A 16,909-nucleotide genomic window follows, 5' to 3' on the forward strand; every position below is an offset into this window, starting at 1 on the left:
TATGTATTAGACATCATGTAGAAATTATTAGAGCAAGAAGTCGAAATAACGTGATTGAAAAATAGACTCTTGACTCTCAACTGTGAAAATAATGACTATGAAGACATCATAATCCATCCATATTACACTCCCAGACCATGGTCCACGACGGTCAGAATATATATATATATATATATATATATATATATATATATATATATATATATATATATATATATATATATATATATATATATAAATGTCGTACCTAGTAGCCAGAACGCACTTCTCGGCCTACTATGCAAGGCCCGATTTGCCTAATAGGCCGAGTGATTTTCTTTATTTTCAATAAATTGTTTCCAGTTGGTTTATTTTAAATATTTTTATTATATATATTAAGAATATAAATTATTGATTTAGTTATGTTAGTTTTGGTTAGGTTAAGATAGGTTAGGTTAGGTTAGGTTAGGTTAGGTTAAGATAGGTTAGGTTAGGTTAGGTTAAGATAGGTTAGGTTAGGTTAGGTTAGGTTAGGTTAGGTTAAGATAGGTTAGGTTAGGTTAGGTTAGGTTAGGTTAGGTTAAGATAGGTTAGGTTAGGTTAGGTAGGGTAGGTTGGGTTCGGTCATATATCTCCGTTAGTTGTAACTCTATTTAAAAAAATAACTTATATTATATATATATATATATATATGTATATATATATATATATATATATATATATATATATATATATATATATATATATATATATATATATATATATATATATATATATTAATTAAATTATGGTAATATAACAATATTTTTTATGACAATTATTATTATTATAATTATTATTATTATTATTATTATTATTATTATTATTATTATTATTATTATAGTTGTTGTTGTAACTTAAATTTTATTAATTAAAATAACCATACAAAATATAGGAAATTAATATTATCGACAATATTACTTCTGATAATATCGCATTTAAGAAATATTAACCCAGACGTCTTCCTTACATAGAGGACACAGACTTTCTTAAACTATATATACAAATTTTCTCTTATTTCAGTACCACCAGCTAGACGCCATTCCCGCGTGGAACATTCCCATTCCCAGTCTCATCGGTGAGAAACTTTAAACTAACCCACCTCCCAGGTCTCTCCCCCGTCTCAGGTCTCCCCCTTCTCAGGTCTCTCCCCCCTTCTCAGGTCTCTCCCTTCTCAGGTCTCACCCTTCCTATCCCTCGACTCCCCTGACAGCCATTCCAGGAGGATCTTTACTGATTGCCACTACCTGTGGTTTGGGATTATTCCTCTGCCGGTGGCTCTCTGCTGCATTTCCATTTAGATGTGTAGTTTGTTGATGTGATTATAGCAGATTATAGCGATGGTGCATTGGTGAGTATTTTTTTGGTTTGAGTCAATTTGGTTTAGTTTTATTGTTTATTAGATGTTATTTATTTTGGCTATTCCAATTTTTCTTGTCACTGTGTGTGTGTGTGTGTGTGTGTGTGTGTGTGTGTGTGTGTGTGTGTGTAGTAACCTAGATGTACTCACCAGCATGTCCTTGCCTGGTCGAGTATTAACTCCCTTGACCCACCTTCCACCTCCTCTCCCCCAGATCTCCCCAATGATCATTAATGTAATTACTATTGTTCCCTGTATTTCTGCTCCTACTTCCTTTTGAAGTTGTTTATTGAGCTCGATCCGGCAGACTATTCGTGCTCGCAGCTTTAACTCTGAAGAAGCATTGCCTGACGTCTCTCCGGCTCGTCTACAGCATTAGCGTACTCCCGAGACCCCACTTTGACACTAAAATTAATTATTTACTATGTTGCCACTTTGTTCACTCAGTATCGTAAAGAAGTTTTTCATAAGGATCAAAAGTTATTTTGCTAATGTGTTCCTCAGACACATTTGGAGTCATAGAAACTCGTTATTCTTCTCTCATTTTAGCTATGTAGATTTAGCTATGTAGAAATTCTGAAGAAGATGGACTTCACAACTCTTATCGAAAATAAGGCCGAATATCATAATGATATATTTTTGTAAGGGAACTAGTGAAGTAGACAAACAATGTTCATATTGAGCGACAGAACAAGGAGACATAGAAGGAAACTTTAGCTATAATGAGTCACATAAAAAATAAATAGTCTTTCAGTGTAAAAGTCGCAGATAAACACAATCATTAAAGAAGTTGTAGAAGCGTATTCATTATATATTAAAAAATAAAATATAATTCACCCACACACATGAGACACGTCTCTCGGAAGAAGGTATTGAGCTATGAGGACAGACTGAGAGAACTGAACCTTACCACACTGGAGGAGAGGAGAGATAGAAGGGGAAGTGATAAGAACATATAAGGTCGTAAGGGAAATTGACAAAGCAGCATTGTTCAAAGCTAGGAAGAACAGAACAAGGGAGTCATAGATGGAAACTCGAGACGCAAATGAGTCACAGAGACGCCAGAATGAACTTTTTCAGAACTAGATCAATAAGTGGAATAGGTTAGTCGTAGACATTGTTAAGGATAATTCAATTTAACATTTTAAATGTTGAATCGAATTAGCCACACACACACACATACACACACACACACACACACACACACACACACACACACACACACACACACACACACACACACACACACACACACACACACACACACACACACACACACACACACACACACACACGCGCACACACACACACACCACGTAAGGCCCAGTGTTGCCATGTCATTTGTGGTCTCACGGTATCGCGCAATTTTCGGTTGGAGAACCAAAAGTGGGGAAGAGCGCCGTAATATATGGCGATATTAGTGTCTGGTGGTGGCAATAATCGGAGAAGAAACTAAAGAAGTAGGACCAGTTGTGGGTGGCTGCGGGGTTTCTCTGAGGATTTCACTCAGGTTAGGTTAGGTGTAACTGTGGAAGGAACTAGAGTGCATTGAGAGAAAATCTTGTCATTTGTCTCTGAATTCGTGGTTACTTATCCGCCATTCCCATCTCTTATAATTACATACTGTTCTTTCAGAGTTACATGGTTACAAAATTGGTTATAAAATAGGAACGCCAAAGAAGCAGCTGTAAGTTTCGTCGAACTCCTCCGTCGCTGGGCAGGGGCCAAAAACGCAGTGGGCATTTACCCTCTGGAACGCCGCACTGGAAAAGGAAACTGGATGCTCTTGCTTGCTTTCTTATTTCGATGAGCCTCGAACTCAGGACCCTGAGAAAGTTCCTGGCACTTTCGCCCCTTTGGTCAAAAATCTCAGACCCAGTTGGGAGAAAAGTTGCACAAGTGGCCTATTTCTTTGTACTTATTTGATTTGACAATTTTTCCCATCGGTGGCAATGACACCTGCTTCTTGACTAAGAGACACGATAAAGAATGTGGATGCCAAAATGGATATGCAAGAATATTTCTATGCAAGTGGTTTGCTATTTCTCCTCGGACTTAGTGAAATTCTATCTGGTCAACTACTGGGGCCACTGGCATTATGAGATGTTAAAAATCAAGGCTCTCTCTCTGCTGGACACTCAGCAGAGGTGAGGCTCTTCTTAATGATGTTGACTTCGTCAGGCCTTGTGTGTCATCCTATGGATTTTCCGCGATGCTGGTCATGTGATCTGTATTATTCTGTTTCTGCCTTGCCACAAATGCATTTACATCAAGTGTGGATTGGAGCAGCAAGGATGAGGGCCACTGAAATACGGAGGTGATTGGAGTCAAGACATGTGCCTGTTACAGGCATAGAGACCGCCAAATGGAGAGTCTCTTATTTCTCCCCCCCCCCCCCTCTCTCTCTCCCTCTCTCTCTCTCTCTCTCTCTCTCTCTCTCTCTCTCTCTCTCTCTCTCTCTCTCTCTCTCTCTCTCTCTCTCTCTCTCTCTCTCTCTCTCTCTCTCTCTCTCTCTCTCTCTTTGTCTCTCTCTTCTAATAGTAAACCGGTCAATTTATTTCATCTCTTGAGCCTTTACCTTGTCTTCCACTTTTAAACGACGCGAATTTTGTACAGTTTCGCCTTTATAACTTCTTCATCTTTTAATTGTGCGTGCAGAATGGCCGCAAAGTTTCTTGTATAACTTGCCAAATTGCTTGCTATTTTTCGAGAAATTTTGATGGCAAGCAAGAGTGCTAATTCCTCTTTGCTGATTGGCTGGAAGGCAAGGATATTTGTGTGACTTTTTTGTAGAATAAACTGCTAAGAATTTATATATATATATATATATATATATATATATATATATATATATATATATATATATATATATATATATATATATATATATATATATATATATATTATTAAATATGACCGAAAAAGTAAGATTAATAATTCTAACACGAATTTTCTCAATCTTTCGTACATTACGCTTCACTGTTGGAGGTAAATCAAAAATCACTTCTCCAAAATTCATTTTTATTTTTGGAGAAGTGATTTTTGATTTACCTCCAACAGTGAAGCGTAATGTACGAAAGATTGAGAAAATTCGTGTTAGAATTATTAATCTTACTTTTTCGGTCATATTTAATAATATATGTCTACAGGAAAGACTGCTACCAAAATATACTAATATATATATATATATATATATATATATATATATATATATATATATATATATATATATATATATATATATATATATATTTATGCGAACAAGCCTGAATGGTCCCCAGGACAATATGCAACTGAAAACTTGGGGTGTGAGTTTTCAGTTATATATATTTATATATATATATATATATATATATATATATATATATATATATATATATATATATATATATATATATATATATATATATATATATATATATATATATATATATATATATAAAAGATAAAAGTTTGTGAGGGTACCACCTCTGGTGCCAATGTGGGGACCCATAGCCTCGGAGAAGAAAATAAAAAGTATTCAGAGGAGACCTTGTGGTTTCTCATTGAACCCTAATATTATCTTTTCCTACCACCCCCATTCTTTTGTATGTACACATATATATTTACTTTATTGAAGAATGAATACTTTATTGAAGAATTAAAAATTTATTAAAAATTATTAAGAATTTATTAATTATTATTAATTATTAATTTATTAATTATTATTAATTATTATTAATTATTAAGAATTTATTAAGTCTTTCTTAAGTATTAAGTCTTTAAGAATTTATTAAGTGTCTTTCTTGAAGACACATGTTGTTGAATATGACCGAAAGGGTAAGATTTATGATTCTAACACGAATCTTCTCATTATTTCTTACGTTTTTCTTTACTGTCGAGGTAAGTTGAAAAATTAACTCTCCAAAGTTTATTTTCACACTACATTTTGGTCTGACGCCTAGGGATGCATATCGCAAGCCACTCCTTACATTTTCAAAGACAAATTTATCATGCATTTGCAAATACTTATATTATCTTTGGGTGAGGTGATACAGAATGGGATTGAGATGATCAAGTGGATGAAACATATTAAGTATTAATAGGCTTTTACATGACACACACACACACACACACACAGGCGCGCTATTACATGACACTCTATACACACACATAAACACACACACACACACACACACACACACACACACACACACACACACACACACACACACACACACACACACACACACACACACACACACACACACATTCACATTTGTTTCTCCATGACATGGCTTTCTGCTAGTTTGATTATTTCTAAATGAAATGTATATTGCTCCACTGAAATAAAGTTTGCATTTTTCAATAAATGTTTCAACTCTTGAAAACTAATCAACTAAAAGCAATTGGACATAATATCTTAATACTTACTGGTTTAAAATGGATGTTTTAAATATCCTGTTTGTTTATCTGTTATACAAATATTCTGAATGTTTCCCTGTTTGATCAAATAGTTTTTGAGCTTCTGGAAATCTGTATATGTATCAATGAGGAAGCATCTCTAAATGTCTGTTTTTCTGTCCGAAGCTGTAAACCAGGCTCATGGGGCTAGCCTTGCTCAGTTTTGCACCGTGATTGCTGTAGGGTACATGCCAAACATGGTCATGGCGGGGTTAGTTCATTTTAATTGAGAACAGCGTTTTGCTATCATATACTGAACCAAATTATTTAGTTCTTTTCCTGACAGACAATTACTATTTGGATAAATACTTTTTAAACAAAAATTTCAGGACAGTATTGAAAAACATCATTTACTGAACTTGACAAAATTAACCTTAATATTCTACTCATAATACTTTGCCCATAGCAGCGAAAAGATTAACTTTTTATACATATCAACATTGTCATGGGTCCACCCTATCCCGTCCCTCCCAAGGCCGACCCACGAGAATATTCTCCTCCTACCCATCCCCCACTCTCTCACTAGCTCAGAGGTCTGCCATACACCAGTTGCGAGTCTGAAATCGTTGTTTTTTCTCGATAGGTTTTGATAAGTTTACTTCGAGAGAGAGAGAGAGAGAGAGAGAGAGAGAGAGAGAGAGAGAGAGAGAGAGAGAGAGAGAGAGAGAGAGAGAGAGAGAGAGAGAGAGAGAGAGAGAGAGAGGGAGAGGGAGAGAGAGAGAGAGAGAGAGAGAGAGAGAGAGAGAGAGAGAGAGAGAGAGAGAGAGAGAGAGAGAGAGAGAGAGAGAGAGAGAGAGAGAGAGAGAGAGAGAGAGAGAGAGAGAGAGAGAGAGAGAGAGAGAGAGAGAGAGAGAGAGAGAGAGAGAGAGAGAGAGAGAGAGAGAGAGAGAGGGGGGGGGAATAAACGTACAACTAATTTAAAGAAACGCATCAAATATACCCACAAAAACACATGTGTGTGTGTGTGCCCAAACAAACACATTTACACCTAATTTAACAAATATCACGCTCCAACTACCAGATAAGGTCATGAAGGTCACATTAATGAGTTTTACTCCGACAGCAAACAAGCCCCTTTAAGATCCAGTAATTACCAAACTTACTCTAACCCCATTTATAAGCCGGTGAGCACCTAGTCGATAGTCTTATCAAGTTTGAAGCGGGAAATTAATGTGTTTGTACATGTATGTACTTCCCTAGCTGCACTTATCTAGATCTTGAGATATCTGATGTGTGGGGCACAATTTCTGCTGGTATTTTTTGTTTCTAATGATTACTATGCTTCAAGCTATGGATTGAATTTGCTTCCACTACCTCCTCTTCCGACTTGTTTCGTGTGTTAACTGCTCGAGAATCGGCTTGAAATCCCAGCTCCTTGTCCCCATATCCCAGCACCTTGTCCTATACATCCCAGCTGCTTCTCTCTATATCCTAGCTCCTTGTCCCTGTATTCCCTTCCAGGTATTCTGTAGTCATACTGGCTTAATGCTTTCTCCTAATAGTTACCAACCTAATTGGCCAACTTTTTGCCACTGTTTATTTTGTATGTTGCGATCATGTCTCTTTGAGTTTATCTAGTGAAATAATTGCTAGTTCTATCAAATCCTCATATCTTAGAGACCTTTTATTTCTGATTCCTGTTTCGTTGTAAGTCATTTGACCTTTTGACCTTTCTTCTTGAGATTAAGGCGGTGGCAGCTCAATGCAGGTGCTGGATACAGGCACAGTATGCAAGAGTGGCGTTAATCCGACGTTGAAACAACGCCGATAACGTCGAATCAACGTTGTTTCGACGTTGAATTAATATTACAGTTTAATATTGTGCCCTCTGGGATCGCTGGAGTGTTTCAAGTGTAGGTTAAACAATCATGTGTGTGATTTGGGGTGGATGTAAATAGGTGCTGCCTTGTGTATATGTTATTAAGTTCTTATAAAGTTTATGTGCGGTTTTTTGTTATGTTTTGTTAGTTGGCTTAATTGGAACCCCACTCCAAGGTCATTTTCGCTCTATAAACTTTCACTTTAGTCAGCCTTTCACTTAAGTTCAAATTGAAAAACCAGAAACTACTGAGGAAAGCCAATTTTGTTGCTTTTTATTCGCCTTATTTAATTGCTCGCTCTCAAGGCAGATCCATGTATCTGGGTCTGTTTTTTTTAAGCTTGCATGTATGAGTTTGTTGATCTAATTGCACTCACCTAATTTCGCGTTTCTGGGGTTTAGCTTCGGGTCATTCTTACATTCATTTGCACGTCAATAACGTTTGTACTTTCTTCTGACGCTACAGCAGCTTTTGTGTCTCTCAAATTTTTATGTAAAGTCTCGAGAGTGTTTATGTATCTCCCTCGTCATTATGTGTCTCCCAAGAGTCTTCCAAGAGTCTTTCATGTATCTTCCAGGAGTTTTTATGTATCCCCCAAGAAACGTCATGTATCTTCACAATTGTTTTTATGTATCTCCCAAGAATCGTTATGTATCTTCCATGAATCTTTATGTACCTCTCACGAGTCTAGATGTATCTCTCGCCAGCCTTTATGTATCTTCCAAGAGTCGCTATTTATCCCCAAAAACGTCAATATTGCCTCTAGAGCTCTTAAATCAATTGTCTATATGTGCTTCCTTCGTCTTTAAGACAATCAACTGGAATTAAGTTGCCTCTTGTGGCATTCTTCAGTGGTCGGGCTCGGAGGGGAATCATATAAATATTGAAAATAATCTTGATTGACCTTAGAAGAGTCAATAAATAAATACATTAATTAATTAATATATAACCAGTGATTTTCTGCTGGCCTGAAAAAAATAAGATTACTTCAAAAAAGCTAGGACTGGTCCTCCCAGATGTAAGCCTACCCAAGGAATTTTGTCTTGAAAATACCATGGTAACTAACCATCCACTGGGGATTACATAGTTAATATATTGTATGTGATTACTAGAATTACATTCCTTGACACTACCGTCAAGGACGCCTTTGACAAAGTCCTATACTGGGGACTATTATAGAAACTCAAATGAAAAGCTCTAATATCTGGGTACGTTCTCGAATGGATAAAGGAGTAACTCTCGGAGAGGAAACAGAGGGTCACAATGTGGGGACGGACGTCAGAGTAGAGTCGAGACGAGTAGAGTGCCGCTAGGAACGATGTTGGTACCAATTTTGTCTAATTTATGTTAATTTCCTGAAAAAGAATAGACATTTTAATATTCGTGTTTGACTACCATGCAAAGTTAGTGATTAAAGAGAAGACAAAAGGATTAAGGCTTTTAGAGAATTCAAGGCGACGTAGACATGGTATGATTAATGGCTACTGGAATTAAACTCTCGAACGTGCAAGATAATGGAGGTAGGATCAGGATGGAGACGCCACAGCGGCAACATGACATGAAAGATAAACGTCCTCTCATCAAAGAAATATAAAATCCCTGCGGTCAGCATTACCTATAACCTGACTTCTGCATCGGATGGAAATCTGACGGATGTCCGGAAAACCTTCAGGACCGTAGTTAAGTTAACCTTGAGGACCGTAGTTAAGTTAACCTTGAGGATCGTAGTTAAGTTAACCTTGAGGACCGTAGTTAAGTTAACCTTGAGGACCGTAGTTAAGTTAAACTTGAGGACCATAGTTAAGTTAACCTTGAGGATCGTAGTTAAGTTAACCTTGAGGACCATAGTTAAGTTAACCTTGAGGACCGTAGTTAAGTTAACCTTGAGGACCGTAGTTAAGTTAACCTTGAGGACCGTAGTTAAGTTAACCTTGAGGACCGTAGTTAAGTTAACCTTGAGGACCGTAGTTAAGTTAACCTTGAGGACCGTAGTTAAGTTAACCTTGAGGACCGTAGTTAAGTTAACCTTGAGGACCGTAGTTAAGTTAACCTTGAGGACCGTAGTTAAGTTAACCTTGAGGACCGTAGTTAAGTTAACCTTGAGGACCGTAGTTAAGTTAACCTTCAGGACCATAGTTAAGTTAACCTTGAGGACCGTAGTTAAGTTAACCTTGAGGACCGTAGTTAAGTTAACCTTGAGGACCGTAGTTAAGTTAACCTTGAGGACCGTAGTTAAGTTAACCTTGAGGACCGTAGTTAAGTTAACCTTGAGGACCGTAGTTAAGTTAACCTTGAGGACCGTAGTTAAGTTAACCTTGAGGACCGTAGTTAAGTTAACCTTGAGGACCGTAGTTAAGTTAACCTTGAGGACCGTAGTTAAGTTAACCTTGAGGACCGTAGTTAAGTTAACCTTGAGGACCGTAGTTAAGTTAACCTTGAGGACCGTAGTTAAGTTAACCTTGAGGACCGTAGTTAAGTTAACCTTGAAGACCGTAGTTAAGTTAACCTTGAGGACCGTAGTTAAGTTAACCTTGAGGACCGTAGTTAAGTTAACCTTGAGGACCGTAGTTAAGTTAACCTTGAGGACCGTAGTTAAGTTAACCTTGAGGACCGTAGTTAAGTTAACCTTGAGGACCGTAGTTAAGTTAACCTTGAGGACCGTAGTTAAGTTAACCTTGAGGACCGTAGTTAAGTTAACCTTGAGGACCGTAGTTAAGTTAACCTTGAGGACCGTAGTTAAGTTAACCTTGAGGACCGTAGTTATGTTAACCTTCAGGACCGTAGTTAAGTTAACCTTGAGGACCGTTGTTAAGTTAACCTTGAGGACCGTAGTTAAGTTAACCTTGAGGACCGTAGTTAAGTTAACCTTGAGGACCGTAGTTAAGTTAACCTTGAGGACCGTAGTTAAGTTAACCTTGAGGACCGTAGTTAAGTTAACCTTGAGGACCGTAGTTAAGTTAACCTTGAGGACCGTAGTTAAGCTAACCTTCAGGACAGTAGTTAAGTTAACCTTGAGGACCGTAGTTAAGTTAACCTTGAGGACCGTAGTTAAGTTAACCTTGAGGACCGTAGTTAAGTTAACCTTCAGGACCGTTGTTAAGTTAACCTTCAGGACCGTAGTTAAGTTAACCTTGAAGACCGTAGTTAAGTTAACCCTCAGGACCGTAGTTAAGATAGCCTTCAGGACCGTAGTTAAGAAACTCTTCAGAATACTATACACAACACAAACAGTAAACTCCCTCGAGCAGTCAACCCAGCATACAATCCGGAGGAAGCAATAAAAACTGGATAAGATGCAGGCGCTACAGCAACATTAGCTACAGCGAGGGACTCAAGCAATGCACCTTTGCTCTACACGAAGACATCAGGACCAGTAGTGAGACATCCTGTTCCCCCAAAAAATAAATTGTGCTAATAGATAATCGGCAACATAGGAACTTTGGCACAGAGAAACTAGGAATTTTGCACTGTTAATATTTAAGAGGATCTGAAAAAGTTCCTATAAATCGTCATATAGTGATATATGTGCTAAATGAGCCCTGAGACGGCGTATATTATAGCTTATGATTGCTTATTTATGCCTAAGACTGGTTAGGATGGACTCGTGGTTTAGGCGGTTTCAGTTTGTGTTATGTCCTTTACAGTTCCGCTACTACAAACCGTTGATTTATTTTGAGTACAAAAATGTATAATTTTTACAATCGAACCCTATTTGCTACAGAAACTTTCATTTTTCGAGGATGGGTTGTACAAGGGACATGATAGCAATTTACAAGATATTAATTTGGAATCGACAAAGTAGGTAAGGATGCAGTGTTCAAAATGAGAGATATTGGAGTCATGGAGCTACGACGGACACAGAATAAGCAAACGGGTCGCAGAGACTCAGGATTGATTTTAGTGTACATTAAGAGTCGTGAATGAATGAAAATGGTTAAGTGGGGATATCGTAACAGTAACTTTTGTTTAAGATTAAACAGGAAATATCATAAATTTGATTGATTTGAAATATCAATGATTTTCTGGAAGAGTCATTGCATTAGTTAACTGAGAGCTGAAACGACGGAGCTCGGAAGCTGAATCGCGACCCTTCAAACACATCTATGTGATTACACACACACAAGACTACTCCCAGAACTGAGAGGTATGAGCTACGAGAGCTAACCCTCACGTCCATAGAGGACAGAAGAGTAAGTGGAGATATTTAGAAAACAACGTAAACAAACTAGCATGGGCGGAACACGAACAAGTAAAAACTTAGAATCCAAATGAGCCACAGAGACATATTAATTTTTGTTTATCAGTGTCAGAGTAGTTAACAAATGTGATGAATTGAGCAGTGATGTGGTGGATGCTGACTCCATACACAGTTTCAAATGTAGATATGATAGACTCCAGTAGGCTCAAGAAACTGTACACCAGTTGATAGACAGTTGAGAGGCGGGACCAAAGAGCCAAATCTCAACCCCCGCAAGCACAACTAGGTAAGCACACACACGCACGCAGGCCAAAAGTAATATATCCCTTGTGTCAACATACCTCAGCATGCCCAGAAGACATATCCAATCTACAGTATAACAGGAATCGAAAAAGCATTTATTACCACACACGACAGGAGCAATATACTCGTAGGTGTAAAAATATGTTGGGGACCTGTTGGGAATTAGGCCACAGCCTTGCTCTGGCTGCTGGTCTGGTAGCGTATGGATGGTTCTGTGGTGTTGTTCCTGGCCGGGCAGCATGTGGGTGGTTCTCTGTTCCAGTTGTTGTAATGGCCACCACCCGTATATCATTTATGTGAATTAATATACAAACACACTCACACACACACACACCTGAACGGCAAGAGCTACGAGGAGAGGTTAGAGGCATTAAATATGCCAAAACTAGATGACAGAAGAAAAAGAGGTGATATGATCACTACATACAAAATAGTAACAGGAATTGATAAAATCGATAGGGAAGATTTCCTGAGACCTGGAACTTTAAGAACAAGAGGTCATAGATTTAAACTAGCTAAACATAGATGCCGAAGAAATATAAGAAAATTCACTTTCGCAAACAGAGTGGTAGACGGTTGGAACAAGTTAGGGGAGAAGGTGGTGGAGGCCAAGACCGTCAGTAGTTTCAAAGCGTTATATGACAAAGAGTGCTGGGAAGACGGGACACCACGAGCGTAGCTCTCATCCTGTAACTACACTTAGGTAATTACACTTAGGTAATTACACACACACACACACACACACACACACACACACACACACACACACACACACACACACACACACATCACCCCCACCTACCCCTCAATAGGAATCTTACCTGCCCTAAATCTTGCCAGCCCCCCACAAAGTGGCCACGAGGCCACCCTCCCCACACTCCTCCCTCTCTCTCCAAGAACTCTTTTCCCTCCCCCAAGACCTCTCTTCTCCTCCATCCCAAGTCCTACCTTCTCTCTTTTTTCCCCACGCTCTCCCTTCCTCCCCATCCCCCAAGACCTACCTTCTCCCCCCCCCCAAACCGTCTCATCTCCCGCCCCCCCCATGCTTGTTCTCCATGGTGGACAATACCAGAATGGGGAAGGGGGTGGACAGTGCCAATATGGGGAAGGGGGTGGACAATGCCGCCATGGGGAAGGGGGTGGACAGTGCCAATATGGGGAAGGGGGTGGACAGTGCCAATATGGGGAAGGGGGTGGACAGTGCCAATATGGGGAAGGGGGTGGACAGTGCCAATATGGGGAAGGGGGTGGACAGTGCCGCCATGGGGAAGTGGGTGGACAGTGCCACCATGGGGAAGGGGGTGGACAGTGCCACCATGGGGAAGGGGGTGGACAGTGCCACCATGGGGAAGGGGGTGGACAGTGCCGCCATGGGGAAGTGGGTGGACAGTGCCACCATGGGGAAGGGGGTGGACAGTGCCACCATGGGGAAGGGGGTGGACAGTGCCACCATGGGGAAGGGGGTGGACAGTGCCACCATGGGGAAGGGGGTGGACAGTGCCACCATTGGGAAGGGGGTGGACAGTGCCACCATGGGGAAGGGGGTGGACAGTGCCACCATGGGGAAGGGGTTGGACAGTGCCACCATGGGGAATGGGGTGGACAGTACCACCATGTGGAAGGGGAGGACAGTACCACCATTGGGAAAGGGGGTGGACAGTACCACCATGTGGAAGGGGAGGACAGTACCACCATTGGGAAAGGGGGTGGACAGTACCACCATGGGGAAGGGGGTGGACAGTACCACCATGGGGAAGGGGGGTGGACAGTACCACCATGGGGAAGGGGGTGGACAGTGCCACCAAGGGGAAGGGGGTGGACAGTACCACCATGTGGAAGGGGTGGACAGTACCACCATTGGGAAAGGGGGTGGACAGTACCACCATGGGGAAGGGGGTGGACAGTACCACCATGGGGAAGGGGGTGGACAGTGCCACCATGGGGAAGGGGGTGGACAGTACCACCATGGGGAAGGGGGGTGGACAGTACCACCATGGGGAAGGGGGTGGACAGTGCCACCATGGGGAAGGGGGGTGGACAGTACCACCATGGGGAAGGGGGTGGACAGTGCCACCATGGGGAAGGGGGGTGGACAGTACCACCATGGGGAAGGGGGTGGACAGTACCACATTCGGGTGCAACACTCCCACAGATTTCCCCAGGGACGGCTGGAGAAACATGAGTGGCTGTCGACGGAACATCAACTCTTGTGCCCCGAGCCTGAAGCTTGCTGGGGAGGTGAGGAGGGGAGAGGTGTGGAGGGGGGAGGGGAGAGGTAAGGAGGGGAGGGGAGAGGTGAGGAGGGGAAAGGTGAGGAGGAGAGAGGTGAGGAGGGGAGAGATGAGGAGGGGGGAGGGGAGAGGTTAGGAGGGGGGAAGTGAGGAGGGGAGATATGAAAAGGGGAGCGGTGACGAGGGGTTATATGAGGAAGGGAGAGGTGAGGAGGGGAAATGTGAGGAGGGAGGAGATAAGAAGGGGAAAGGTGAGGAGGGGAGAAGTGAGAAGGAGAGAGGTGAGGAGGAAAGGGATGAGGAGGGGAGATGGAAGGAAAGTCCAGGAATTGGACTCTCCTTCCAAAAAAAATATTGAAATGGAAATGGAGAACAGAAGGAAAGATTCAAAAGAGGGCGAAAGAGAAAGGGATAACATAGGGATAAAAGGAAGCAAGATTAGAGAGGGCAGAAAGCGAAACTAGTGGAAATGATGACAGGTAATATAAAAATTGAGGCAAAGAGGTAAGAGAATGGGGTAAGGCAAAAAAATCCTCAGAAGGGAAGGGATAGGACAGGAGAATATGGAAGAGCTTAAGAAAAGCGGAGAATGAGTATTAGGGGTGGGGATAGAATATTGACAGCAAGAGGGGGTGGGGGGTTGAAGATGACGAAAAAGATGATGAGAGAAGAGTAGAGAGACGATAAGATAAAAGAGAAAAGGTCATTAGTGGATGATAAAGGGCAAGAGACAAGAGGAAGCCATGCAAAATGACAGACGAAGAAGGAGGAATAGCAGTGTGAGAGATGGACAGAAGTGACCTTCACCACACCTCAAGACTCCCACAGTGGCTATCATGTTCACAGCTTCTCCGTCGTCCCAGGTCGAACCCCTCCGGGAGGTTCCCTCATCATATAAACAGCTTACAGCATCACCTCGGCCGAGAGCGAGACCCAAATGACGGGTCGTCTTGAATACCTTGCTTGGTCCGCAGCTGCATCCTTCTCACTACAGACCAGTTGATCCCTCCTCACAAGACTCACCACAAGCTCCTTGTAACTTACCTGTACAGTGTCTAAGTCATTTACAGGTTTTCATCTTAATGAACACTTAAATAAATAAATATATTAATAAATAAATAAATATATGTATATATATATATTTATATATATATATATATATATATATATATATATATATATATATATATATATATATATATATATATACATATATGTATATATATATATGTATATATATATATATATATATATATATATATATATATATATATATATATATATATATATATATATATACATATATATTGCGAGTACGGTCCTCACTACACCTTGCCGTTCTAGCTGGGAAAATCTGCCCTCTCAGCCTCCCTCCTCGCTCAGAGACATTTGGAGGCACACTGGGGATCACCTCCCACCACCTTATTATCACCTCACAACGCATCAAAGGGCTCTCCTGTAATGAGTTCCAGCCCGTCTTCAAGAGGCATCACAGAACACGGAATTTATGGCATCAGTTCCGAATCCTCTCTCCTCAATTTTATTTTTATATATACAAGAGTTCTTACATGCTTGTAAAGGCCACTAGCACGCATAGCGTTTCAGGAAGGTCGTTAATCTTAATTTCCCCCCCTGGAATACGACCCGCCAAATCGTTTGACAGCAAGGTACCCCTTTACTGCTGGGTGAACAGAGGCTACAGTTAAGGATTGGCGCCCAGTTCAATCCTCCCCCACCCAGGATACAAGCCCAGGCCAAAGCGCTCGCGATGCGCCTGGCGAGTGCGTTACCACTGCGCCACGGGGACTTCCCATAAACTACATATCTTAGTTTAAATTCGAAACTCCTTGATAAATTCACATTACCTTCTCGTAGATCATGTTAAGACTTACCCATCTGATTTTCCCCTGGCACACGACCCGGAAATCAGCTAATAATCAGGAACGAAATTACTGCTGGTTCAACAGAGGTGAACACTGAAGTATTAGTGCCCAGTCATTCCTCCCTGGCCAGAAATCAAACACAAACCCATTCGCTCACAAGGCGTGTTAATGAACATATTTTTTAAAAGGACAGTCAATGAAATACTTATGAAAATGTGGTGATTAACACGAAAGCGTTCAAGTCATTTCTAATTGCATTTGTCCTTCGTAATTATATACATATACATACATACACATATACCTACATACAAATAGGTGAGAGAAGATGATGGTCACGCCTAAAGACAAGAACAGGTAAACAAAGACATACAGATGGACAGAGGAGGGACCACCGGACTCGGGAGATATTGAACCTGAGGACCCCGACGACCTAAAATGATATTAGAAATTGCATTTACAATTCTCAGGAAGAGAAGAGGTGAAATATTCTGGGAACTGAGATGGATGGACTCTATACATGAATTGCAAAAAAGATGTGATGTGATAGTCAACAACGAGGAGAGAGAGAGAGAGAGAGAGAGAGAGAGAGAGAGAGAGAGAGAGAGAGAGAGAGAGAGAGAGAGAGAGAGAGAGAGAGAGAGAGAGAGAGAGAG

General features: G+C 40.7%; 1 protein-coding gene across 1 annotated transcript in view; it reads right to left on the bottom strand.

Annotated features, from left to right (window-relative positions):
* Positions 1-15,353, bottom strand: part of LOC138363272 (uncharacterized) — a 28,121-nt gene extending 12,768 nt beyond the window's left edge. The window contains exons 1-2 of the mRNA XM_069322283.1: positions 15,289-15,353; positions 9,264-10,853 (exon numbers count right to left, since the gene is read on the bottom strand). Coding sequence (XP_069178384.1) covers positions 9,264-10,853; positions 15,289-15,353 — 1,655 coding nt within the window. The remainder of the gene's footprint in view (positions 1-9,263; positions 10,854-15,288) is intronic.
* Positions 15,354-16,909: the final 1,556 nt, after the last annotated feature.

Source organism: Procambarus clarkii, chromosome 10 (genome assembly GCF_040958095.1).
Source record: "Procambarus clarkii isolate CNS0578487 chromosome 10, FALCON_Pclarkii_2.0, whole genome shotgun sequence".
NCBI lineage: Eukaryota > Metazoa > Arthropoda > Malacostraca > Decapoda > Cambaridae > Procambarus > Procambarus clarkii.